General features: G+C 38.8%; 1 protein-coding gene across 2 annotated transcripts in view; it reads right to left on the bottom strand.

Annotated features, from left to right (window-relative positions):
- LOC146703244 (SH3 and cysteine-rich domain-containing protein 2-like) overlaps positions 1-23,135 on the bottom strand; it is a 43,755-nt gene extending 20,620 nt beyond the window's left edge. For both annotated transcript variants that reach the window (XM_085466370.1, XM_085466369.1), the window contains exons 1-3: positions 22,733-23,135; positions 2,658-3,033; positions 1,415-1,509 (exon numbers count right to left, since the gene is read on the bottom strand). In XM_085466370.1, the coding sequence (XP_085322496.1) occupies positions 1,415-1,509; positions 2,658-3,033; positions 22,733-22,822 (561 nt within the window). In that variant the 5' untranslated portion in view covers positions 22,823-23,135. The remainder of the gene's footprint in view (positions 1-1,414; positions 1,510-2,657; positions 3,034-22,732) is intronic.
- Between the last annotated feature and the right edge of the window lie 4,340 nt (positions 23,136-27,475).

Below are 27,475 nucleotides of genomic sequence, written 5' to 3' on the forward strand. Positions count from 1 at the left end.
GTTCTGGCTGCAGCCCTAGAACAGATAAACGCACTGAAGACTTGGGCATAAATATAAATGAAACATTTTAAAGTGTAAAAATGAATAAAAAAACAAACAAAACGCAGAATATGTTAAGTGATTTTTTAAACAGATTTATTATTTTAAATGTCCTTAAAAGACAGTGGAGTTCACGCCTGGAAGGACTTACGATTGCACCAGAGCTCCTGTTTTTTGGGGACTTAACTTTAGTAACATGTATACAAAATTGGAAACCTGGCTACTTTACATGAATTGCCACACATGTAAGTTTTTCTGACTTTAATTTGTTCCCTTTACATTTTTTCTCCAATTTTAAATCATTTATGAATTGTACCTGAGAAATTGACACACTGTAATTGTAATCCAACTGCAATTTACATTGAAGAGTATGTTTTGTACACAAAACTTTTGGGTGGCATGCTTTTGTTCGGAGTCAGTGAACCCCTTAATGTACGTCGATGTAGCCTTGAACTCCATTCAGTTTCAGTAAAATGCCTAATCCCTGCTTTGATGACCGCGCAGTGATCGAAAAGGACACTGCCGAAGGCTTGGCGAAAGCCTGCCGTGTCATATCCTCAAGGGATTGTACGCCTCAAACACACTGAATTTCACACTGAATTAGCCAGACCAGCTGGTACAGAGAGATATTGATTTTCCAACTGAGTTGAGAAGGGAGGAAGGAAATGTAGCATCCAGACAAGAGAGAGGGAGAGAAGAGGACGTCATGTGAGAAGAGCAGCACATGTGTGAGGAAGGGCAAAGAGGCAGAGTGAAAAATATTTGGACCTGGCCATGTATATTCTAGGTGTCATCCACAGCTTTTATTCCCCTCGGGCTTCACACTTAGTCTCAGTCTACTGTGAAAACATCATCAATAAAGATTCCAATTATAACCCATACCTTTTTGTCTTTGGTGGTTTGGTTTGAAAAAGGCTTTTATCCTCTTTTAACAAGACGGAGGGATCTGAGGCTAAGCATATTACCAAGACAAAACACTATGCCAGGTGACAGAGACAATTACAGCATCCAGATGCTGTTTAAAGCTGCTGGCACAATGCAATCTGTGTTAGTCTCCATTCTACAGAGAACGTGCTCGTTTTCAGTAAATTCTCTATGCAAGAACACATCATATAGAAAGGTAATTAACTAAGTGACAAGAATTTTTGGCTACATCAAGCAGAGCTGTTGGGAGATGATGGCAGTAAAGAGCAAAGCAACTAAGGTACACTGAAAATAATATTCAGACAAAGCCAACCAACCAGTGATTGAGTAGTACTTTATACCTGTGAAATATTTAAATCTTGGTATTTCAGACACTTCCACTGAGATTGTATGCTATCATTCAATCAATCCTTAAAGTGTAACAATCTGATGAAGGTGCAAAGAGCCTTACCTTGCCATTACAGGGCTGCTGGGAGAGCTCGGAGGAGCACCAGAGGTGGGTGGCCATCTTGCAAGATTTACAACGTAGGCCCTGCTTGGAGTTTCCTGCATTAACACCAAACATTACACATGTTACCATAAGCCTGTCAGGAAATATTTCTGTAGCTTTGAATCAATCGTTAGCTAGCGATGGTATTCTAATGGTAGCAAAGATGAGGTGTGCCAGATGTGTGCCTCATTTGTGGTTCCTGTATCAAGTATAAAATAAACCAGCTCTGTCACTCACATACATTGTAGTTTGTGTGCAAAATGTTACAGAAAACTAATGTTTCATATTAGGCACAGTTAGTATATCCACCTTCAGAAATGGCCTTTGTGCATAAACTGACATGGTTTTAAATTGGTCTACACTGATGACCATCCAAAGACAAAGGGACACAAAGACATCAGTTTGGTGGATGTTACTGGTAATCCCATTTTACATAAACAGCACTGCTGAGATAGGTCAGCATGCCAACAGAACAAGAAGGCAAAACAACTCCCAGTGGAAGCATGTACAGAGGTCCATAAAGCCTGCTGTCGGATGATTTCATTGGGACCAATGAGCAAATAGACTGCAAACTGCCCACAGTGACTGGGCAATAATAAGAAATGAGCTATAGTCCATTACAGGGTACCTATTATGCTCATTTCCAGTTTCATGTTTTTATATCTAGACAGATAACTTTGCATGATAGCAGTTCAAACTAATCCTTATTTATCCTGGCACTCCTCCACATCATACTCTGTCTAAAACAAGCCACTTTAACTCTCAGTCTCCTGACTTTAATCCAGCTTTCTTACGACTGGCTGCCTGTCCTGAGTGTGGCTTGTGTCTGAGATGACCATTTTAGGAATATTTGCTCACACACATTGACACAAAGGTAGAATATCTGTTGAAACAGATCATTCAGATATTTTATGAATTATCATGACAGGGACAGTAAAGAAATTCTACAATTCAATTCTAACACTCAAGAATATCAGTTTGTCTTTGAATTTCAAGTGGCATTTGCCTTTTTTCTTTGTCATGTTTATTTCCACCATGGACAGATACAAATAACAAAAAAACAAAAAAAAAGCCCCTAACATTATAAATCAAGGTAAATGTCAGAAAACAGATTGATAACAATCTAATTCCTACACCCTGAGCCAACATGGTTGCATCTTTTTGCTGTGAATACGATGTTCTTGAAGTGGAACAACTGACCTACCTTGGATTGTATGTTTGCATCGCTGGCAGCTGGTAGGCCTACGGAAGACATGCTCCTGGAAACAGTGGGTCTTGACTGGCTGCACTGGCTGGGCCTGACACTTTGGCTGGATCTTGGAAGTCCCATATATTGAAGGACTGACAGACGGGGAGTGTGATGACAACGAAGGGTTAGGACTGATAGATGGAGAGAGAGAGGGAGAGTGTTCATAGGCCAGAGGGGACTCAGACATGGGGGGAGGAGATGCCGGTGGTGCTGATGTGGCAGTTAGGCATAAAGGTGGCTGTGATTCACCGTTGCTGCGCTGGAAAAAGTTGTCCACACTCTTGCTGCGTATGACCGATTTGAAGGAGAGGGAGCGTTTCAGCCGCTGCAGCTAGAACAAAAAACATTAAAGATATTTAGTCAGGCTTCAACAGCATGAAAGATTATAACTGTTTTCAAGAAAACTGAGAAAGCAAGCGACAAAAGTACTAAAAGGCCCAGAGTGGAATGACTGCACAGCATACATGCTAAAACAAGAACTGAGTACACAATTTTAATTTTTCGATAATCCACACGGGGTCAAAATCATACATGTCTCAAATATAGACAAGCATGCACTTAACATCATTTAGTAAGTGATTCTGAAGATTACAGTGTTTTAATTTGACAAGGTCAGTCTTTATTAGGTTCATTAGTTATCATGATTGAGGAAATTGGTTAGGATGTTTAGGAACAACCCAGGAAACCACCAAGGTTCAAGCCTGCTATGAACTGGGAGTGGTGGAAAACCAGCATCACTGTCCACAATGAAGGGAGTTTCAAAGAAAGGAAACCCTACGACCCTACTCAATTCTGAAAAGAAGAGTGGCCAAATATCCAGACAGAATCCTTTCAGAAGCTTGCTGATGACTACCAAAAGTGTCTGGTTGAGGTGCAACTTGCTAAGGGACATTTAACCAAATATTTGTGGGGTTTAATGTATATGTATATATTTGTGCCTGTCGGTGGTGAGCAGTGTGGAACCAAAACAGTAACACGGTGGACCAAAAACAGTGAGCTAAAACATCCTAAAAAAGATGCCTAGAGCTGAGATTTGCTGACAACACAACTTCTTTCAAAATGTAAATGCAATCCATTTCATCTTTGAATGTATTCATAATTTCAATCATTTCTTCTTTAATATGGACTTCTATGTCCTTACTAAAGATTAGGTAAGGACTATTATACTTTTTCCAAGTGCTTTTAGAACAATGACTGCAACTTCAAATGTTAAAACACCCACCTTGTATTTAATTGAGGATCGTGTATGTTGTACGGTGGCAGCAGATTTAAAGTAGGAACAATAGCAGTGGGTTTTGATACAACAAACAGGAAACCAGCTAAAGTGTATGTGCCTTGTTTAAATATTAGTCTGTTAAAAATAGTTGTACCCTTTCTGTCCTTGCACTACTAGGCTGACTTCTGATCTTCCATATTCAGCCCACCCCACTCCACTATTCTCTTTTCCTTAGATGGCAAATATGCTTTCCCTTGCAAATCCACCCAAGTCAATACCCTTTAAAATTCATGTTTGATTAGTTTTATTGAGCAGACTGCAGCTATGCATTTGATGCAGTCAGTGATGCATGGCAAGCACTGTATTCATCTTTGGCTTCACTTTCCTCAATTTCTTGCATGCTTGCCATCCAGCGCTTTTGGCCACAATAAAGTGGAACTGAGAATGACAAATAATTACAGGGACTTGGGAGTGATGGAACTCAATTTATGGAAAATAATAACTGATATGGATTCATACAGAGAACGGCCTGGAGAATGGGAGCAAGGACATAATGGATCCGTGAGACCTCCTCAATTTGCACAGAGCTCATTAGCGGTCTGTGTTTGTGACTTGGTTGAAGATACCATTGCGATATACAGAGCAGTGCCTCAAACTTGAAGCCTATCAAAATTTATATTAAATTCTGGATTCTTGTTACTTCTAAGCATTAGTTTTCTTCCTGTGTAACCATTTCCAGCAAAAGGCGAGACATTTCTTCAAAGCCAGTAAGACCAGCATTGTAGCTTCACTGGACCTCTTTATGTTCATATGTGGAGAGGCTCTTCATCAGGTTTATTGCGTCTCTGAGCTTTGAAATCATCCAGCTGCACTCCTTCACAGAAAACCCAATCAATATCATTGAGCATGTTCCTTTTTTCCTTCTTCAAGCTACAGATTCACAGATGCCAATTAGTTTGAGTGATGAAAACAGTCCTCTCTGTTGACCCATTAGTGAGCTCCTCTCGCAAATGTTTTCTACAGGGAGCTGAGTCCATGCTTTCCTTAATGGCCTTTTCTTGGCATGACTGGTGGCCCATTCAGTAATGGATGTTCCTCTCTATTAGATTTTTAACTTGTCTGACTTTGTTAATCTTCTTTGTAGTGAATGCCTGTCTTTGCTTCACATCCAAGGAAAAGGAACAACTTCTTCGAGCACAAACTAGACAACACATGTCCGATAATCAATGGCTTTATTTATCTCCCCAAGCTTTTAAAGAGATTAAATAAAAACAGACAGAAGCTGGGATTCAGAGCCAATTTTAAAAAGTGAAAGAATAGCTAGTTGACTGCCAAACATATCTGGTACGTAGCTTTACATGGTTCAGTAATCATGAAATCTGGGCATTAGTACTCCAAATTACAACAGCATACTGACAAGAGTCTGGTTATAGATCTGCCTGAATAAAACAAAAAAGAAAAATCATAATGTTGTTCATCCAAATTTGAATTCCATTGTCTTATCAATTTCACATCTAAAAAAATGGCAATACATTATGTGGCCTGAAAAAAAAAAAAGTGATTATCTTTTATCTAAGAAATGATAACGACAGCATGTTCCACATTTGCTGATAGTTGTCAACACATCCATTTTCTGCATTTTTTTGACTGCACATGATTAAAACAGACACTCAAGATTTAATCCTTCTCTTCTTTCACATGAAACAAGCTACTTATAACTCCCTCAAACATGTATTTCATTGAAATAATAAGTCAAATCATTACAAATACAACAAATTTACCCTTGCGGCTAAGGGAAATGTAAACACTATGGCATACAGCAACAGTTTGAGGAATACTTTCTCCTGCTTCAGTGTCCTCAGGGTTTAAGCAAAGCCCATAACAAAACGTTTTTTCCAGTTTGCTGAAGAGAATTTTTACTGGCCTGACTTAAATCCCATCAAGGTATGACCCTATTGTCAAACATCAGGGGCTGACCTCACTAATCGCATTTTGGCAGCAAGGTTACAAAATCTTGTCAAAAGCCATCTGAAGAGTGGAGGCTGTGAAACCAGCACACTAATCACATATGCATTTACTATTTGGTTCTCCACATACTCGAATATATCAAACTGACTTTCAAGGCCCAGGTCAGTGCTGGTCCATAAATATTCAGTCCACATGCACATGGGCAGTGTGCATTTATGCATCACAGCCACACAGTGTCATTACCTGAGATGCACACTGGGTTCAGTCTGATTTAAGCTCTGCTGACTTCATAATACATGTCAGGGGGCATTGATCATGCTCTGTGAATATTCAAGCATCCTGACTGATTAAATTGGTATAAATAATTATTTAATGAATGTATCTATACATCAAGTAATTTAAAAAAATTACAGCTGCCTGACCTTCTGAAATTAGGGGTCTGCAGTGCATTCTGCTGGATATGCACCACTATCCTCATGATCTCCTAGGCTTTATAACTCTTATTATCTATTATTGAATAATGTTAGAACAGCTGCTGTTTTACAGATTTTATACATCTTATAACAACCCTCTGAAAGAACAATTCAAAAGCAATATCCTATTAATTACAGTTACTGTCTGTAATTACTCTCCGAAGGTGGTGAAAAGTCTATTTTTAGATCACAGAACTGGAAAGCTATCACACTACACAGCTGACAGCAATTACTTCATCACAGCATTTATGATGTAGTGTATTAGAACAGGCTGCGGTCTGTGAAAGAACACATGTAAACTATGTGTGTAGTCAAAGAAACTGAAAGAATTAGTGAAACAGAAGCAAGAAATGGAGGAAAGAACACGTTAAGAGAAGAAAATATCGCACCACCGCCTAGACTCTGCCTTGTATTTCAGCTGCACTTTGAAAATGAGCACAGAGATGTTTGGTGAAGCCTTCTATAAATAGGCTGTTGTAGGGAATACTTGGATAAATTAATTATTAAGAAGGGAGGTGTGGGCATGCAGACAAGATGCCTGTGTGAGGTAAAATCATCCTGCTGCCACCAAGATGGAGTTAATGCTCCTGCGCTTTTTGTGGGGCTGAGCAGAAAAGGAACAATATTTCGACCCTTTCTTATGCAATGCTTTTCTTCCTCTGCTATACCTTACAGTAAAAAACTGAAATCTGGCACAATAACGGAAAAGAGTCTCCTGATTCTTTTCAAAAAGTAGCCATCACCTGATTCCCTGGATCACAGTAACTTTAAAAGACTTTATCTAAACTTCTTTTGTACCCTCCTCCTCATTTAAACGTGAGAGCCATTTGAAATTGTAAGATGCAGCTAAATAAATGTCATGAAAGTCCAACTAGAACAACTGGAATTCATTTAACTTTAAACAGAGTCACTTTAACCGATGACAGGTGTGTACTGACAAGTGTTTAGGTTGGATTAATTCTGAAATTACCTACACCCCTACTTATAAGAGTGTGTACACTTATGTAACCATATTAGTTACATTTATTTTTGTTTTGTCAGTTTCATTGTGCAGGTTAAAGGTCACAAAAGTGAAAAACAAAAATCAGAAATCATTTATCTTGGTTCCTTACAAAAACATGGTATTTTAATGTGAATTTTATGACCGTGGTCCTAAATATTGACGAATTATTAACAAATCTGACACCAATCAACTTCAGAGAGAAAGGTTTATCATAATTGAGATAAGCTTTAACTTACTGGCAAAAGACTAAAAATGTTTTTGACACATTACCTATTGATTCTAGATTACAGATCAACAGGTATGAAATTACTACCTACTGACCAGTAAGTTCTCTGGAAAATAGCGCCATTCCTGGAATATCCTCTGAACCTTTGTTCAGAGTGTAAGAGCGTCTAAAGTTTGTGAAAAACACTAAGACATTTTTCAGCATTTAAAGTCTCTGCATTTCCTAGATGATGAGTGCTATAAATAAATAATTAAATGCAACTTTAAATCTTATTCCTCGACTTTTTCAGCATCAGCTGCAAACAGTTTCACAATTTTATTGTTCTGTATGAAGCTGTTTGCGCTTGCTGACCTTATATTGCATGTGCACACACACTGAGGCGGTGTCTGATTTTTCTTTTTCTTTTTATACTTTACTTACATTTTTGGGGGGCACATCTATTCATCTGGGAAGACTGGTAGGTAAGATGTTAGCTTAAATTCCATTTTTATTGTTACAGAGCATCTGCATCTGTCTATAAGCTTGTCCTCCAATCCTGATGAACCGGCAAAGTCTATGACTGTCAGCTAATTACCCCCGCAACACAGCATCAAGTGAATATTTAGTCAAATATAAAGTTAAATGTATTTATTACTCACACACCAATGAAGACGGCATCATAATTATTAATAAAGGGGGAAAAGGCTCTTAAATTCTTATTTTCGCAGAAAACAAGCAGAACTTTTATGCACTTTTTTAAAATCTGAAATGACTGGGATACATTATATGACAGTTTTTAAAACAGTTTTTATTGACATTGAAATTTAAGCTAGGTATATGTAATGCCTCAAAATAACTTTGATAGCTTTTTTTGAAGCCAAAATCCCTGCTGGGTGTCATCATTTGTTTGTAAAAACCTTCTAGTAACAGATTATTCAACTGAACCAGCAGCTGGTGGCAGATTACATAATATGCCCAGGTCATCTAGCATGTATAAAGCTGATATTTATTTTACTAAGAAAGTAGATGAAATAAATTTAAAAATGTAATTATTTGTAAGCATTTCAGTACATCCGCCCATTCAGTTTTAGCTGCCTTAAATCTGGCTGGGCTCCTCTGACAAGAAGCTGTCCCAGTGTGAACTGGGTGCAAATACATAAAACTATGTGATTTGGTCGTAAATATATCCATAGGCATTTATTAGATCAGGTTTATGAGCCTGGTTTGGTTATTAAATTCTTCTTTCTCTTCAGTTTGGGCCAATAAGATTAAAGCGCTAAGAGCTGACGAATGACTGAACCCCAAGTAGCTCAATTAGTCTTTAGTCTTCTTGTTATCTTGACAAACATATATTTTTCAGTAGTCACACTTTATAACTGCACACCATTTTATTTATGTAGAAATGCTTGTTTAATGTGGTCTGGTATCGTTTCTGTCTGTACAAACGAGGACAGTTGTAGTGTCTTGTAGCCTTTGCGCATCTCAAGCCCACTGCAGTGTTGTTCTCAGGAGATCTCTGCCTGCTTGTGATTCTCAAAGTCTCATTAAACACAGTGGGGTCTGATGTTTGGCGCTCTTGCAGTGACCCGAGATGTGAATTAAAGGTGACCTCATTAGGCACTCCATTAGTTGGCCCTTATTAGGGAAAAATGCATCTACTCAAACAACCTTTTGTGCAAATGGAAATGCCTCCCAGAACAAACCGCAGCACAGGTCACATTGATTAGAACAAACTTCCCAAACAAGTCCAAACTCTAGTTTTTCCATGTGTATATGTGTAAGGAGCCTTCGCTTAAAGTTCTGTCACTTCAAAAAAAACACTCCGAGAGGTAAAATTGTCGGTTTTGTTGTTGATGCCCATTGTTTATAATCAAGAGTCCTATTCAGATGAAACAGCATTTACTTTTATCTCAATGTGTCATAAATTACTGCCTGTGTCCTGCTTATTTCTCCCTACCTGACTCCTTTTGACATCAATGGAGACCCTCACACATTCACATTTATACCAGGGCTGCAATCTTCAACCTGCCTGCCATAGGACCTTAAACTTTCCCACCTTTCACAGTTCAGTGTGATGCATCACAAAATGTATGTATTATGGCAGTACCATGACACAGTAGTAACAGTATAGATTTTTTATTTTTAGTGTCGTCTTGCAAGATAATTGCTATCATTGCTTACATTCTATAGTGCACACAACCGGAAAAGGTTGGAAATGTCTGAGAGCAAGATCAGCATGTCATCTTCCAATAATGATTTTGTACCTTTAGTACCTGCTAAAATTGGAAAAAATAAAACAAAAACATCAACAACAACAATCATAAAACAAGCATAGCCAGACTATGAAGAGGAGATACTAGCAGCCGATGACGTGCCACCCAAAAGTAACCAAATGACTCCACTGAGCATTGCTAGAGCAGTTACACTCCACATGACAGGAAGAGCAAACGATGAATGGAAGTGACTGATGCAGCTGCATGATGGAAAAGCAGAGCTGTATGCAGCTGGTTTAAAAACCCCAGGTAGAAAATAGTTTTCAGTTTTATTATGTGATAATATTGTTCAGCTCCTGTAGAACTGAAAGATTAATTTACATTAGTCATTGTTAAATTAAAGTATGAAGAAGTCATGTCATACTTTCAGTTAAAATACCCAAGGAAAACACAACATAGGTGACTTTTGTGCTTACATTTCACTCATGCTGTGTCACTACTATTGCACTATAATGCTGGTGCTGGCACCTTGTTTGGGTAGATTCACACTTCTAATTAGGGAGCGTGTCATCAGTGACAGAATCTCATTGGAAAAGGAGGATGGAAATTTCCTTTCATTTACTTACATTTATAAATGCTGCTGCGAGCAAGCATCAACTAAAAGCTCATTATTTTTTAGCTATAATGTTAGAAATAGTATTACAAATTTTCTTGAAGAATCACTGATAGGTCTATAGTATAAACCTATTTGCTGGAACGTTAAGGACAATCTGCTACACAGCAAAAAGCAAGACTCAAGGCACCAAAGTTCTCTGGTTACTCATGCATGAGGGAGACCTGGCTGGAGCCAAGCGTCGTTCCACCACTTGACCTCTGTCAGACTCTCAGCCAGGCTCCCCATAGCACTCCTTTTATTGTAGTTACATGAATATGCCTAGGGTCATTAACATATAGCATCTTACATAGGTATACATGTGAACAAAGAATACTGTGTGTGTGTGTGTGTGTGTGTGTGTGTGTGTGTGTGTGTGTGTGTTACTGCTGATCAAAGGGTCATATAACATGAAGGCAAACATCCTTGGTCAGGAAGAGGGTAGACCCCCCCCCCCCGGTGAGGAAGTCCAGCAGTTCATCTAAACAGAAAAGCACTTAGACTAGAACAGACGTAGCTACGTTAATCCTACCATAAAACAATTAAGACAAGATGCGACCTCTTCCCATGCTCCCAGGATGTAGGTGTGCATTCTAGTGGAATACACACCAAGCCTCTGTAGCCTGTTAAAGATCACACAACTTATCACTACACAATTGATTATACACCTCTAAGAATATATGGTTAAATGTTTCCTAATACAAATGACAATAATAAAATCTAAACCCAACAATCACGATATAATTTTGAGTCAGACGCAGATAAATTTAAAGCTCCCTAAAATAACCTTTATAATAAGCTTACAGATCAAACCTGTTTCCAGGGCTAGGTGTTGGATCCATCCTAGTAATTATTTTCTTTTTTAAAAGAGTGGTTATAATCCGATAAGTAATCTGCCCTGATCTGCATTATCACCCTATAAGTGGTAGTAAAAGGGTTATGTAGCTGACCTGCCAAAATTGGAGAAAGACACACACTCACACATCCACAAAAAAAGATGAAATCATGGCAAAGAAAAGAAAGTTGTTAAAATTGGAGGGCTTATAAATTTTCCAGACATTACTCAAGTTATTTTGACTGTATTAGGCATTTGGCTGTGTCCATCAACCAATAAGAAATAAGACAGTAAAGATTAGAAATAGGCCAGACTCAAGGCAAATTCTCCCGTCTTTTCATTTTCATGACATTCACAGCTCTGTGTGTGGCTTCAAAATATCTGGCTATTGTTTGAAGTCCTATGTTTTAGCAATCCATGCAAGCAGACTCCACGAGCCCACAAGCCTGTCTGCCAAACTGTGCAGCAAAAGCAGCTTGCATCTCCAAATCCAGCCATTTAAAGGGCTTAACTGCACAAGCAGCTTTGTAGTTAGTATGAGGTGACAATCACAATGGCTCTTTGATGTTCACACAATGCTAAGGAAAAACACTTATCGCAAGGTGTTACTTTGATGTAACGTCAATACAAAACTGCAATTTTCTTGACACTTGTGAAATCCAAAGCACAGGTTTCCAAAAGATGCTTCATTTTAAAATTACACCATTTCTGACAATGAAGTCACGCAGTTTTCTTTACTAATTATATGTTCATCATTTTTCTCCAATACTTTCCTATCATTTCACTGAGGTACATCGCATGTGACAGTATTTATGTGCAAAAAAAAAAAAAAAAAAAGGGCCAAACATAAGCCTCTTAACACTAAGGCACCATTGTAGGTGGGCATATGCACAATTAGTTCATTAAATAAACAGTAACCACAAGAAGAACTAATTGGTTAAAGCAATAATTAATATGCAGTCTAACCACCCCTCTGCTATTATTCAGCCTTTTTAAACCAGCTAGATGGAAAGTAAGGCTGATGGGATCTTGGAAAACCTGCATTTTCTACATTTCTGTTCATCTTCTTTGCAGACTGTGGAGTTATATCGTGTCAAAAGTCCCACATAAGATTAAATGTAATCATGAGCAAATAATTTAATTACACGGGTACAGGTTTTCGTTGCCACTTACGTAGTTAAGTTCTGCACATGCAGAACTCAGCAGCCCAAGCACACAAAATAGCCATCACGCTGGTGAGAGCTTCTGCTTGGTTAACGCTGCAGCAGATTTGTGCTCTTGCAGGCAGCTCTGCTTTGAAAGCTGAATTCTGTTTACACAAATTACTCAGACTTTTGACAGTTTACGAGGCCAAAGTCCAAAGAAAGAAGGGGGACTTAAGTGATTTGTCAGATTCAGTGCACACACAACCTCTGTGACTGACAGGTTCATCTGAATGTGGTAAACCAAGTTATACTGTGATAGCAACATAAGCTACTGGAAGATAAAGAAGCTGAATGAACCATTAAAAGTTTTTTTTTTCTGTGTACATGTGGAAGTATTGACAACTAGCGCTGGATTGCTTTAATGCTAAAGAAATCTTAAAGGACTCAAAGTCAAGTTTTGAAGCCTCTACAGTCCTGTTCCATTAGCTTGTTGTACAAGATCAATATTCATAACAAGGATCATGAAAGGAAGAGCGCATCAGGATCTAGTCATTATAATTTTGGGGTTGCAGCCAAAATAGCTGCATATACACCTGTCAACAAATTATTGCCCACTTGCTTTAAAAGTTGCTCTAGAATCTCCAAGATCCAGTTTTGTGTGGATTGCTGAACACCAACGAGGCCTCCACTTCTTATCAACACATCATTTCCCCTAAATTACTTCCATATATTTTGTGAGGTTTTGATATTTTCTGCTTCTGTTGTGTTTTATTCAACTTGGATTGTGCTTTGTGTGCCTTTGCGGTATTTTTCTATTTGTTGGCATTTTCTTAGGCTGCAGTGCACTTGACCTCTCAGGGCCACCATATTTGCAGCCTTTTGTTGCCCTTGTCCTAACTATGTCCTAAGATATGTTGCTGCATCAAATTTAAACTGAGTCAAACTGTTTGGCATGAAATAGTGAAATTTCAAAGTTTAAGCATTTGATAAATTTCATATGTTCTAATTTGACCAAATGCAAGTTTATGGGACTTGCAAATCATTGAATTCTGTTTTTGTTTACACCGCATCAACTTTATTGGAATTGGGGTTGTACACGGAAAGAGAAACGTCCTACTCTGATAAACTTGTCTCAGTCTTGGAGAAAAAGTCAAGGCTGTATTTTTATTAATTTAATGTCAATGCAGTACTAGAAGTACCCTTCTTCAGGATAAGTAATTGTTATAAATTCATCTTATTTTACATCACACATGTACACATATCCCCATATTTGGTCAAGGCAAGTCTGCCATTTAGAGCTGAAGATGAAAACTATTCATTGTGAACTTTCAATTCTTCCATCTCATTACATTAACAGCTTTATATTTGAAAAGAGAAAATAACCTAGAAGTTCCCTATCCCTAAAGCAATAACCTAAGGTCAGTACTAAACAAAGTCCCTGCTTATTCCTCGCTGACATTGTACACGGGACTCTGCTGAATCAGCAGCATTTCTGAACCCAATCAAGGGCAGTAATTTACTGACTTCATCATCAATCAAAACAATGCGAGATACATAAGTATAACAGTGAGGCTGTAAAGAATGAGAAGTTGTTTTATTAGTTTGCAGTTTGTGGAGAATCCTGCTGTTGTCAATATCTGTGTCTCCCAACCATTTATCTGCCTTCCCTGCAAGCTTCTCTCTAGTTATTTTCAAAGGTCAGAAGGACAAATCCATCTATCTTACAGACAAAAAACAACACATCACAGACTGTCAGGAGGAAGATGCATCATTCACTCACTTTTAATTGGATGATATTTCCAGCAGGAATGCAGCTGAAACAAACACAAGGAGACGGAATACACTTTGTCCAGAAACATCATCTACACAGTATAATCAGGCTGTATGAACTGAGTGCTCATTAAAAGGAGTTTAGTTATACAAAATGTTATTGAAGAAGATCATCATTATCCAATTTGCTGCAGTGCATTTATGTGCGGTTTGTTTCATGAAGTGGAAATATTGCTAATCTTAAAATTCATGTTTCTAATGAACACTTTAAAGAAAGTCTTGATCAAAAATAAGTGCAACCTATAGTTTAGTTTAACCATCTAAATTCTGGCTATTGATAATATGATGATCACTGTCACGCTTCTCTTTTTTGCTTTTCCTCTTGTTCAGTCAATTCTGCTAACTCCGGCTTGAAATCCAGTCCCTAATTCATCTTTATCCTTCCAACCACCCATAACTATCTATCTACTCTGAACTTTGGAAAAAGTCATCATATACAGAAATAGGGAGCTATGGCACAGGAAACGCTAAAAAAGAAAGATATACAGATGAACTTCAACTACAAGTTTATTTAAATTGCCCAGAGTAATTATGAAAGAGAAAGGAAAGTGATATTCTAAGAGGAGAGCAAACAATTAATTAGTTAAAGAGGAGGAAAAAAAGCTGATAAGCAAGTTAGTGAGAGGAACAGCAGAAGGAGGAGAGCTCTGAGAAGTGACTGAAGGGCAAAGTCAGACAGAAATTGCGCTATAACTTTACCTCCATAAAAATGTCTTCTGTGTTGGCTGAAAATTTGGTGGTCTGTGTAACTCCCTATGGACCGGGGCACCAAGCACTGTCAGCATTTGCACGCAAAGTCTAATGTGAATATTAAACTTTATGTAGCAGCTGATTCTGAGCACAGCTCTCATTTTATCCACTACTTAACAAAAGTGGTGTTTTAAAGAACCCATATTATGAACAGTTACATGTTTTAAATTTTATTTTTCTACAGCAATAGGTTTACATGCTCTGATATAAAAAAAAATACATTCTTTTTTTTCATATTGTACTTGTGACACCGTGTTTTTCTCCTGGGATATTTTAAGCCCCCCCACATCCAAAAAATCCATTAAAAAGTGCAAAAAAAAAAAAAAAAAAAACTACAAAGAGTGACAGAAGTCCGCACGAAGTTAATATAATAATAATAATAATGATAATTATAATAATAATAATAATAATAAGTCTTATCTGCAGATGCACAATACTGCACGACACCCACTTTGTGTAAATCATTACATATTCAACTGGCATTTATAATTTATGGTTTATAGTTAGGTATTTAACATTTAATGGTCACAAGCAGAGGGTAGATACTGAAAGATCATGGTTACAATCGCAGAATCAAGCTTCCTCTGTAGAGTATTCTGGGCTAAGAAAGGGTGAGGAGTTCATTACACCTCAGAATAGAGCCACTACTCCACATTGAAAGGAGCCAACTGAATTGGTTCAGGCATCTGACAAGGATGCCTCCTAAGTATGTCCTGCATGAGGCATTTTCAGCGTGTCCTACAGGGAGGGGTCCCGGGGCAGTCCTAGAACAAGCCGGGGAAATTGTTTTTCAGCTAGTGTTGGAAGACCTCAGTGCTTTACCAGAAATTTAGAGGAAGTGTCCAAGGAGAGGGAGGTCTGGACGTCTCTGCTTAAACTGCTGCCCCAGTAACCCGGATGGAAATAAGAGGTAACTGTGTTATAAGCAGTCATAACAATAATGGACTGGTGCTTATAGAGCACGTTTCTATTCTACTTGAGCACAAAGCGCTTTACATGCCTCTTTCACCCATTCATACAAGCAGCTTTTTTCCTTCCTATGCACCTTCTATTTAACAGTCACACATTCACACTCCAATGAACACATTGCAGAGCAACTTGAGGGTCAGCATCTTGCACAAGAATACTTTGGCATAGGGCTGGGCGATATGACCCAAAATTCATATCTCGATATTTTTTAGCTGGATGGCGATATAAGATATATATCTCGATTTTTTTTTTTTAAAGCCATAAGTTAAGAACAAAAAGAGAGTTCTAGTCACACTGTGTCCCAGATGTCACACGGGCACTTTTATTTACATACAGCATAGATGTACATGAAGAAATTACTCAAAAATAAATTATCAGCATTTATTAAATAATCATGGTCCATAAATAAAAGAAAATGTTGTTTTTGTGCATAACAAAAAGCTCACAATTGTGCAGTCAAAATGTAAACTAATAGACGCTGAGCATAGTAACAAAGAGACAGATTTCACAGCTGCACCACGTCTCTGAACAGGTGCCATTTGTGGTCCTTATACACACACAGTACGTATCACTCCGCGAGGCTCCTCCCCGGTAGCCGTAATCCTCCGACATCAAGCCGTGCAGCTCCGTAGCTTAGCAAAGTCATATTAAAAAATTTTTTGACAGATTGCTGAGTGCTGTGTACCACATAAAATCGGTTCGCGATCAGTAAGCACAACCAGAATTCATACATAAGGCGCACTGTCGAGTTTTGAGAAAATGAAAGGATTTTAGGCCGTCCAGCCCCTCCGGGCTGCATGTCGTTAGCTCGTTAGCGCGGTTAGCTCGCTAACACGTTGACACCGTCCAGCCCCACGCACGGGGCCATCCGCGGTAACTCGCTAACGGAGATTTTCCGCTTTCATCTTGTCATTGCCTTGTCATTGTCAGGTGAAGCTATGGGGGAGGCGGAGTTGTGTTCAGTGAAGGAGAGGCGAGGCAGAGTAACGTTGCGTAGAGACAAAAGTGGACGAAAGAGAGGCAAACCTGCGGCTCCACAAGTATAATTATAACGTAACATAGACTATATCGATATAAACGATATTGTCACATCTTATATCTCGTATGAAAATATATCGATATTTTTAAAAAACTCGATATATCGCCCAGCCCTACTTTGGCATGCAGACTAGAACAGCCAGTCAACCAACCTTCCAATTAATAGACAACCTGCTCTACCTACTGAGCTATGGTCACCATGGATGGATGAATGGACGGGTCAGCTGATGGGCCAAAGCCAACACTACATAATGATACTACATGGGAATATCAGATAATAATCAGATTAGAATTTTAGATTATGAGCTATATGCTAACATTAAGGATTTTCCTGTTATTGGGAAGACATTAACACCCAAATGTAAAGTAATCGACTGGGTCTTTAGTTCCTCGGGAGTATTATGTTTGAGATGACAACTAGCTGGGATGGACTTCAACTTTTGGACCTCTCCATACCTGTGTGTGCATGATCAAATGTGCTATAGAATGAGCACAATAACTAAATATGGAGCAAATTGCTAGCTTACTTTTGTTAAAAGGTTACTAAATTGGTTGCTAAATTCAGCTGCTTCCAGAATCTGTGATGCTAAAAAACAGTAGTGGAAAACCTTAAAGGTGCCTTTTATACAGAGGTTGGCAAAAAAGCCTGGAGCCTTATAACTACGTGCAACCTTACAGACATGATAAACTACAGTTTTTAACAACTCGTGCCGCGATGAGACTGTTGTGTGCCATAATTGTTGAGTTGTTGGTCTTCATAGAGGTGCTAGAAGGATTGATTTTGCTGCTTCTGGACAGCGCCAGGATGTCGAGTTCCCTGTTTTTAGTCTTAATTTTAAACTAAGCTTAATGTAAAGTGCATTTACATGACACAACAAGCCAAAAGCAAAAGCAAATTCAATACCGAATAAACTTGTACAACATGTGCTCCAAGTGAGTAGAGAGGAATAATAATATTTTTGGAGCAATCACCTTGCCCGTAGGTGGAGGAGGTGGAATAACTACTCATTCTCTGTCACTAGCTCTATTAGAAGCACTCAAGAAAGCCAGTGGGCCCACTTAGCGGTGCAATAAATACTCTGAGAGCTGAGGGACAGTGAGGAGAGAGAGAGCGAGAGAGGGGAAAATGAGTGAGACATAAGGGAGAGCTGCTAAAGAGATGAGAAAGAATAAAAAGATTGGTTGTTAGAAGTCAGAACGGGGGAAACAGGGCGAGAGCAGAAGGAAGAAACTGTTATGAAATTAAAAGATTTAAGTAAAAATATTCAGAGTGACAGAAGAAAAAAAAGCAAGTAAATCTCTACAGATACTCTCAAGTAGATTACTCTTAAAGAGACCCCAGTTGTAACACATATTTAATCTTTCCCCTGCCAGGCATCCTCTGCACACGGCCATTAACAACCAGAAGAGTCTGTTCAGTGACAGGTTGCTTCTCCCCAAGACAAGAACTAACAGACTTAAAAACTCCTTTGTCCCACACGCCATCAAACTGTTTAACTCCTCTCTGGAGGGGAGAGGGAGGGGAAACAGGAGGACAAAGGAGGGGGGAACAACTAAGCTGTAGTGCCTCTTCACCTCACTGTGCAATACCTTGTGCAATACTTTTTGTAAATAGTCAACAGTGCAATAGACTCAATACTTGAAATGTGCAATTCACTTGTATTTTTATTTTTTATTCCTATTTATTCTATTTATCCCCTTTGTATATTTTATTTATATTTGTCTCTGTATTTATATATATATATGTGTGTGTGTGTGTGTGTGTGTGTGTGTGTGTGTGTGTGTGTGTGTGTGTGTGTGTGTGTGTGTGTGTGTGTGTGTGTGTATATATATATGTATATATATAACAATTCTGTCGAATTTCCCAGAGGAACCCACCCGAGGGATTAATAAAGTTCTATCTTATCCCCTTTCCTCTTCCTTATTCTTCTGTGAGATGGGAATAGGTCACGGTGCCAGCAGCTGGTTTTGCAAACAACGGGGCGACATGGCTGACGTAGCTCAGAGGATTGTTTCCTCCCATTTCTGTGTTGTCTGGACAAGCATTTGCATGAATTATGACCCAGCCACTAGCAGGACACAGCAAACATATGCTAGCTGATTGTCTCATAAATTCACGCCGCACCTCACTGCCCACCATCCATTGTGCCGTCTGTAGTCAAGTAACAACAACAAAGAGCCCTTCCTGCCAGGCCTGTTTCAGGTCCCTGTGGTGATGACCAACAAAAGACGAGTATAATGCGATTTGTTATTGTGATATTTGCTGCAATTAAAGCTGTCGTTGGAGATTTAGATCCATGTTGGTGAGGGATTTAAGCTGGTTTAGTCACTGAAAATTTACTCTGATTCAATTCGGAGAAAAACGGATTGGCAAATCCATTTAAAAATAAAATAAAACTTCGGAGTTACAAAGCAGGCAACAACCCTCTGTTAAATCTAAACCAGAGGTACAACACAAGCAAACACAACAAACTCTTCTGAAACCCTCCACTTTACCTTACATGACAAAAAAATTTAACTACACCTCACAACGACACAACTTTGGTGACAAAACTGCAGAGCAAGGCAGGCAGAAGCATGACACCTAGTTTATGCTCGCTGTTGTTACCCTGTATACAGCTTAAAAAGACTTTCTAGGGAAAACTTGCCTCCCAACTTTTACTCCTGCTCCAGAGCTGGTGCAGAGCTTTCTTCTGAATGGTAACACCTTCATTTTAAGACTGCAGCAAGTCCAGTGCCTCAAGCACCAGCATAAATGGATACGGTGCTGTAGTAATGTCACGTTTGGTGTGACATTACCAGTGCAGAGACCATAAACTAGATTTAAATGTAGGTGAGTATACATTAGCACTCCAGGGCACAAGTTTAAGAAATACTAGTCAGAGCAAATTTGGTTGAAGTCTAGTTAGTGAAAAATGAAAAATGGCAGATGCCTTGATGTGTAAATAGATGTGCGTAATAAAGTTGTTCCATAATACAGAGTGGGCCATTTAAATGGATACACCGTAATAACATGGGAATGGTTGGTGATATTAAAGTCCTGTTTGTGGCACATTAGTATATGTGAGGGGGCAAACTCCTCAAGATGGGTGGTGACCATGGTGGCCATTTAGAAGTCGGCCATCTTGGATACAACTTTTGTTTTTTTCAATAGGAAGAGGGCCATGTGACACATCAAACTTATTGGTAATGTCACAAGAAAAACAATGGTGTGCTTGGTTTCAATGTAACTTTATTCTTTCATGAGTTATTTACAAGTTTCTCTTTGTTCACAGCCATTGACATGTCGAAGAGGTTAACACGTGAGGAGCGGATTGAAATTGTGTTGATATCTGGTGAATGCAGTAACCGGGTCATTACAGCAGATTTCAATGCAAGACACCCTACGAGACCACCCATCTCCCATGCTACAGTTAGCAAACTGCTTGCTAAGTTTCGCGAAACTGGTTCAGTGTTGGATTTGCCAAAATGTGGATGCAAGAAAACTGTCACTAATGAAGAAACATCAGTGGCTGTCCTAGCTTCATTCAGCAAGCGCCCACAGCGTAGCACTCGCATGTCACTGGAGAGTGGCATTAGTCGAACATCCCTTCGGCGGATATTAGCTACTCACAAATGGCACCCTTACAAACTCCAGCTACTGCAGCATCTCAACGAGGATGACCCAGATCGGCGCACAGAATTTGCAGAATGGGCAAAACAAAAATTGGAACAGGACCCTCAGTTCACGCAGAAGATTTTGTTCAGTGATGAGGCAAACTTTTATGTAAATGGTGAAGTTAACAAACAAAACCACCGCTATTGGTCTGACACTAACCCACATTGGATGGATCCCTCCAAGACTGTTGGAACAACAAAAGTGAGGGTTTGGTGTGGTATATGGGGTACAACGATAGTGGGTCCATTCTTCATCAATGGAAACTTCAAGGCCACTGGATATTTGAAATTGCTACATGATGATGTGTTTCCCTCTTTATGCACTGAAGCTGGCACGTTCCCTGAGTTTTTCCAGCAAGATGGTGCACCACCACATTATGGGTGCCAGGTCTAAGCATTCCTAGATGAACAGTTTCCTGGACTGGTCATCGTGGGCCAGTTAATTGGCCCCCAAGGTCTCCCGATCTGACCCCCTTAAGACTTTTATCTTTGGGGTCATCTGAAGGCAATTGTCTATGGTTTGAAGATACGAGATGTGCAGCACCTGAAACTATGGATACTGCATGCCTGTGCTGGCATTTCTCCTGTGGTGTTGCTATCAGCGTGTGAAGAGGGTTGCATTGACAATCCAACACAATGGGCAGTACATTGAACACATTTTATAAATGGTCAGAAACTTGTAAATAACTCATGTATCCATATAAATGGCCCACCCTGTACTTTAAGTGTCACTAGAGTCTTCATGTCATCAGATGTTTGTCTCCTCCATGCTTTCGATGCCTTGATGTGAGCACCACTCTGTTTTCCAGATCATTTGGTCCTATTTTAAAGAGGGTTTTCCATGTCCTTTTTAAAAATTTTTTTAGTTGTTCTTAGTTACTACTACTATTATTATTATTACCATTATTATTATTAATATTAACATTATTATTATTATTATTATCCTGGAGGACACAGAAGCCTTCAGGGTTGCATCCGAAAGGCCATTTGCCATAAAAAGCTGACCTTAAATTTTCTATTTTCACTTTTCCCCCCACTTATTTGGGAAAATCCTACTGAGGTTGGAAGTTTAGCCAAGATGGCAGTATACAAGGCTGAAAACCAAAACACTACATCAGAAAGAACTACAATGAACTCATATTACAAGATTAAAATAAGGCTAATCGCAGGAGCAGTAGTAATGGCGATGACAATGGTTCTGAATTTAGCCAAGGATATTGGACTCATCAATTTAACCTCAAAACAAGCAGGGTCCCTGAAAACAAGCATTAGCATCCAAACCTTGTTCAGGTATTCTCAGGGCATAGATTTAAGTGAGAGAACTGGAGCACAAATGAGTGGAACAAAATTAAACCTACTTCAAGGGGAGACTTGTTTAATTCTATTTGCAGACTATTAAAGCTGGCTGCTGCAGTCTCTCTTCCCAGCCTCCATGTGTACATTAGTGATAACTAATGCACTGTACGTCTAGTAATCTCATATGTCTGCAAACTGCCAATGCCTAAATTAATGTACTTAATCAAATAACAGCCAACATTAGCAGATAAAGCACAGAAGAAGTGTTGGCACATCCATTTAACTAGACACGAGGTGTTATAAAAGGGCGACTGGATTCCATGTTTGGCAGCAGGGAGGACTCCTCTTCTGGGACACTGTACTTCTAATATTTACAGCATGTACACAAAACGACTGTGGACATCCTTCTCTGACCTAAGCTAAACAAGCAATAAGGACCTTTCTTCTTTGTTTACTTGCAGCTTTTGATATTTTGTGCACACATACCAGACAACGCTTACACCCCTCTGTGTAATCTCTGCTCTCCAACTCTGAGGCCAAGCTAATTACCTGAATTAAAGCGGGTTAGGGTTGTTATGCAAGCCGCCACAGAATTAGCCTCGTGGGAAAGTAAATACTCGCACTTAGTCCCAATTTACATATTAAAAATTATTTCTTTTAAACTGAAAGACCGCTAAATAAAACAGTAAAGAAAATGATATAAAAACATTCCTCTATCAGTAACAGATTATTGCTTTTAAAAAAAAATCCTGCCGTTTTTACACAGGTGTGTTCCGTTACCTTTGATTCTTGTTGACTAGGCACAGTAGCCTGTGGTCGGTGAAGGTCCCGGTTTTGAGGTTCGTTCTCCTTTTCGCTTATTTCTGTCATTTTCTGTTTAAAAAAAAAACTTCCTTCCTCAGGAAAACTCAACCAAACTGGCAAGTCCACAGCGACAGAGGAATCTGGAAACTACGCATGCAGAGGTGCAAGCATCCCTACGGTCTCTCGTGCAGCGACCCTGGACCGATTCTGACTGCTAACTTGTGGACAGCAGCCATCTAGGAATACGCTTTAAAGCTCTCTCTGTCCTTTTTTTTTCGCTCTGAAGACACGGTGGGAAAAATATCCAACAGCTGCAGCCAGCCGGTTCGTCCACTTCCCTCCGCCGCCTCTCTCCTCTCTCTCACACCGGCCAGTTTTTCTCCGCTCGCTCGCTCACTTGCACACGCGCTCCTACAACAACTTTGATTTCACCGTCACAAGTGCTCCGCTCGTCCTGATTGGTCGAGACCAACGAAACTACGCCAAAAGCAGCAGAGGAGCTGAATTCTATAGGCTGGAAAATGATGATGATGAAGGGGCAGTACCAGATTCAGGTGAAAGCTGTTGAATTCTCCTTATAAGCATCGTATTTAGATATTCAGCGTCTATGTTGTTGTTACGCTTTTGCCTACAATGGAGAGTAAGGGCCAATAAAATAGTGTAAATGTCTCGAATGGTCGCTCAACATTGTAATGATGTGTTTCGACAGCTTATTTTCCTTCAGTGAAAGATTTCTTAGCTAACTGTGTTTATAAAAAGTGGTTTTATTATTTGGAATTAAACTTTGTCAACTTTGACTTGTTTAAATTTGCTCCAGCAAACAGTAGATTATCTCCACAATATTGCACGTGGTAGAAAATTCCAATATATCGCATATAAAAATAGCATGATTATGTTGTTGATGTTTAAGTGCGGTGCGATGCTAATACACTTCTCCTGATGCACAGGATATTGGTAGCAAGCCTGCAAATGTAATATTATTACTTCATTAGTGAAATGAAACTTCTTCCCCCACTGAAAACGGTTGCGTACAATATGATCTCATTCAGTTTCCTGAAAGCAAGACTGCATTCACTACTGGGGCAATATGCAGGGGTTGATGAAAAATGAAAGGCAATAAGGCTGAATTTCGTGCAATACAATGTTTATTTGTACACCACAAGAACAATGGTTAAAGCTAAAGGGACACTAAAGTAGCATAGTGGAGGTATGGAGGCAAATACAACTGTGTTTATAAAAGGTTTGCACTTCTAAATTTTGTGAGCAGGTGTCTGCACATGCGTATGGATACAAATCAGCAAATTATCTGATGCATACCCAGGACTGATTTATCTTGTACTTGCATACTATTCTTATACCAAGTTATTTCTCATAAATATGTGCAAGTATTTGATTTTATAGATTTTATCTTATGTATTTAAAATTAAAGTCCAATTAAAAAAATTGAACAAGAAGAAAATAAGAATATATTTTAAAACAATACAATACTATGTGCGTAGACAGTTCACAAAGAGCACCAGCAGCAAAGCACAGGTGGCTGATTCAGCACCAAGGACAGCTCCTCCCCTCTCTTGCCTGCCTCTATGTGTGTGTGTCTGTCACTTATTATCAGCCTTACATGTGAAACTGTCTGGTTTTATAGTTGACAAGTTCTTTTCATTCCAATAATAGAACTTCTCTTATCATGCAAGGTCGTTTGTGTTTGTTGCAACAACCTGTATACAGCGTGTAATGTATTCCATAAAAACAAGCTAATTATAGAAAGGACTCAGAACAAAGCAGTGGCACTGACTGCTAATGATTCATTAATATTTAGATACTGTACTGAAAACTAAACACTTTGACAATGAGCATAGGGGAAACATATCACGCTGCGATGCTGCCCTGTCTAGTTTTATTCATGTGCACATTTAAAAATATACACAATGAAATGTTTTTATACAATATTTTCTACCTATTTATCTATCTTCACCAAAATATTCTATCTGAGGAAGATGATGTTTGTACACCATGTCCCAGTTTTTTTAGTGGCAGTTGTCTGAAATAATCATAGCTGGCCTTGAGCAGTTTAACAGCACACTGACAGAGCCTGCCTTTGTCAATTTCTGCTGCAATGTTGTGTTATTTTGGAGCAGGAAATTATGTAAATTGAAGACCATATTATCTTATCTTAAATGCATGAAAAAGCTGATAAGGACTCTCAAGGGCTCCTCTGCGTAACTGTGTGTGTGAGCTAGTATCAGCTCTAGAAATGAACAGAGTGAGGTTATGACCTTCGTGCATACATTTTGATACTTCATAGGTATATGTAATCATTTCCTGATGATTAAGATTTTTTTGCCCTTTTACATGTCACAGAACTCATCTGTGCTTTTTATCTATTTCTTGTTTTGCAAATATCATCAGCTGAGCATCAAATAAGTATGTACAACTGAATGTCCACATTTGTATGGATATTTTTGCTACATTTATTAGCCACTGAAAACACTTGGTTGCCAAATAATTATTATTAGACATAGTTGATGTCCTTTGCTGTCATGTCATGGCAGGATTCTTGCTGATATCTATTTTAAAGCATCATCTTTTAATATTTGCTTAAGGAAGTACTTTTTCATTCTACTTATGATACTCTGTCTTCCATATGCTTGCTGATTCTCTGTCTCTCAGCGTGTATTTTTGATGTCTAATTCAGGTTTAAAGGTAAATATGTGTTTGATTACAAGCCTTCACTTTGCAAAAGATAAAAAATAAAACAAATCCTTATCACATGTGAAGTTTGCTCAAAGTAAATATTCCAGAAGGACCAACAGCGTGCACTGGTAACAGAAGAAAAAAGTAAAATAAAATATTTTACACATGTTGTTTCTTCACTCTTTCTTCTTTTCCCTGCAGTTCCAGATGTCTTACTCCATTTTCCCGACTGTCATCTAAAATGCTCTCCACAGTGCACCAGTCTTTTTACGTCATCTTGTGTATGTGAATATGTGCGAGTGTGTGCATTTGTACTGTATGTTTGCGAAGTAGAGCTGCAAGAAGCAGGAGAAGGGGATTAGGGCCCTGTCTCTAGAAGGCACATGACCTGATATGCCTCTATTTAATCTCCCCATCCATTCAAATTAGCATAACCCTATTTTCTCTTTTGCTTCCCCTCTATCTAGCCTCTCTTCCTTCTCCTCTCCCATTTTTAAATCTGTCAATCTGCACGCTCCCTCTCATTTCCAAATTATCATTTGTCATCTATACTTTGATTCTCATCTGTTTCCAGGAGTAAAACTGTATTTTCCCAGCAGGCAGTCTGGAGAGACAGCTGACTTCAGCTGCTTCCCAGCACTGGGTGGCCAGACAGTTTTGGTTTTGCTCTGAAATGCTTCAATTGGGCTCTGCTTGGGCTGTGTTTGTTGCCTCCAGAGCTTGTGGTGCCATTCAGCCACCAATAAGTACAATTTATTACATATAGTAAGAAACAGATGAAGAACTGGATTGGTTTTAGTCGGGGTTCTCATTCTCTCTATCACTGACTTTGTGTTAATCTGTATTTAGCCTTTTCTTCTCCCTCTGTCTTTATCAGGTCATTGCTAGCTCCCTGTTTTAGATTAAAGATTTGTTAGGTACGTTTTCAGTTAAAGCACCTTTTCTTGTAACACCTACCACTCAACCTTGTTTTTTATCTGCTCTTCAATCCACTTTTTGGACTTTATTGAACTCATGGATAATAGTGTCAACATTATCATAATCCTCAGGAGGATTACTGTAAGTTTGCTGGGTTGCTGTCATTGTAAAGCACAATCAAAATTCTTTAGTCATTGTCCTTATATGCCATTATTGGAAGATTATGCTGCATATGACCTTCCTGATGCAAGTTTTATCTTTCTATCATTAGACCCTCGACTTCAAAAGAATGCACACATTGCTCAGGCCGGGGGGTTTCTCTGTATGTGGCCAACAGCTTTTATTAAGCATTAAACACGCATTATACCCCAGAATTCATCTGGGTAACATTGAGTTGTAATGAATGCATTAGTCATCTGCTGACTTTGTCAGCTAAAATGTTTTTATTGGTCTCAGAAGCAAAAAGAACTTAAATTTTGAAAAAGTGATATACACTTACCGGCCTCTATATTAAGTACTGCTTGATGATGCAAATATCCAACCAGCCACTGGATGCATCAATGTATGGGTCAGCTGTGGCTCAAGTAAGTAAGGTTTATTTATATAGTGCTTTTCAAAGACATAGAAGTCACAAAGTTCTGTATGAATATATGAGTAACTGGGTGAATTAAACTTGTAGTAGAATGTGCTTTGATTGCTTACCTGACTTAAAATGTGTTGTAAAAGTACCAGTTCATTCACCATTCTTTCATGCACACATGGTCGACATAACCTGGTGAAGTTCAAACACATCATGAATCTACAGCAGCTGTGCAATGCCATCATGTCAGTGTAGACCAAAAGATTAATTATCATTGTCACCCACTTGCATCCATTATACACCCACAGTTTTTGAATGCTGCTTCTATCTTCAAAACCAAGGAATCACACCAGATAAATGCAACACCAATATCTATTTTATCACTCTGCCTCATCCATGTCATATTAAAGAAATCAAATATAATTATAAGAATAAATAGTATGATTGAACTACATTATGTATTTGTTCAGCTGCACTTCATTCATACTGAAGTCTGTTTATTTGTATTCTCAGCAGCAAAAGCGTATTGC

Source organism: Copadichromis virginalis, linkage group LG8, assembly GCF_057382275.1.
Source record: "Copadichromis virginalis isolate Kocher_CV1m ecotype Utaka linkage group LG8, C_Virginalis_male_GT1.1, whole genome shotgun sequence".
NCBI classification, from domain to species: domain Eukaryota; kingdom Metazoa; phylum Chordata; class Actinopteri; order Cichliformes; family Cichlidae; genus Copadichromis; species Copadichromis virginalis.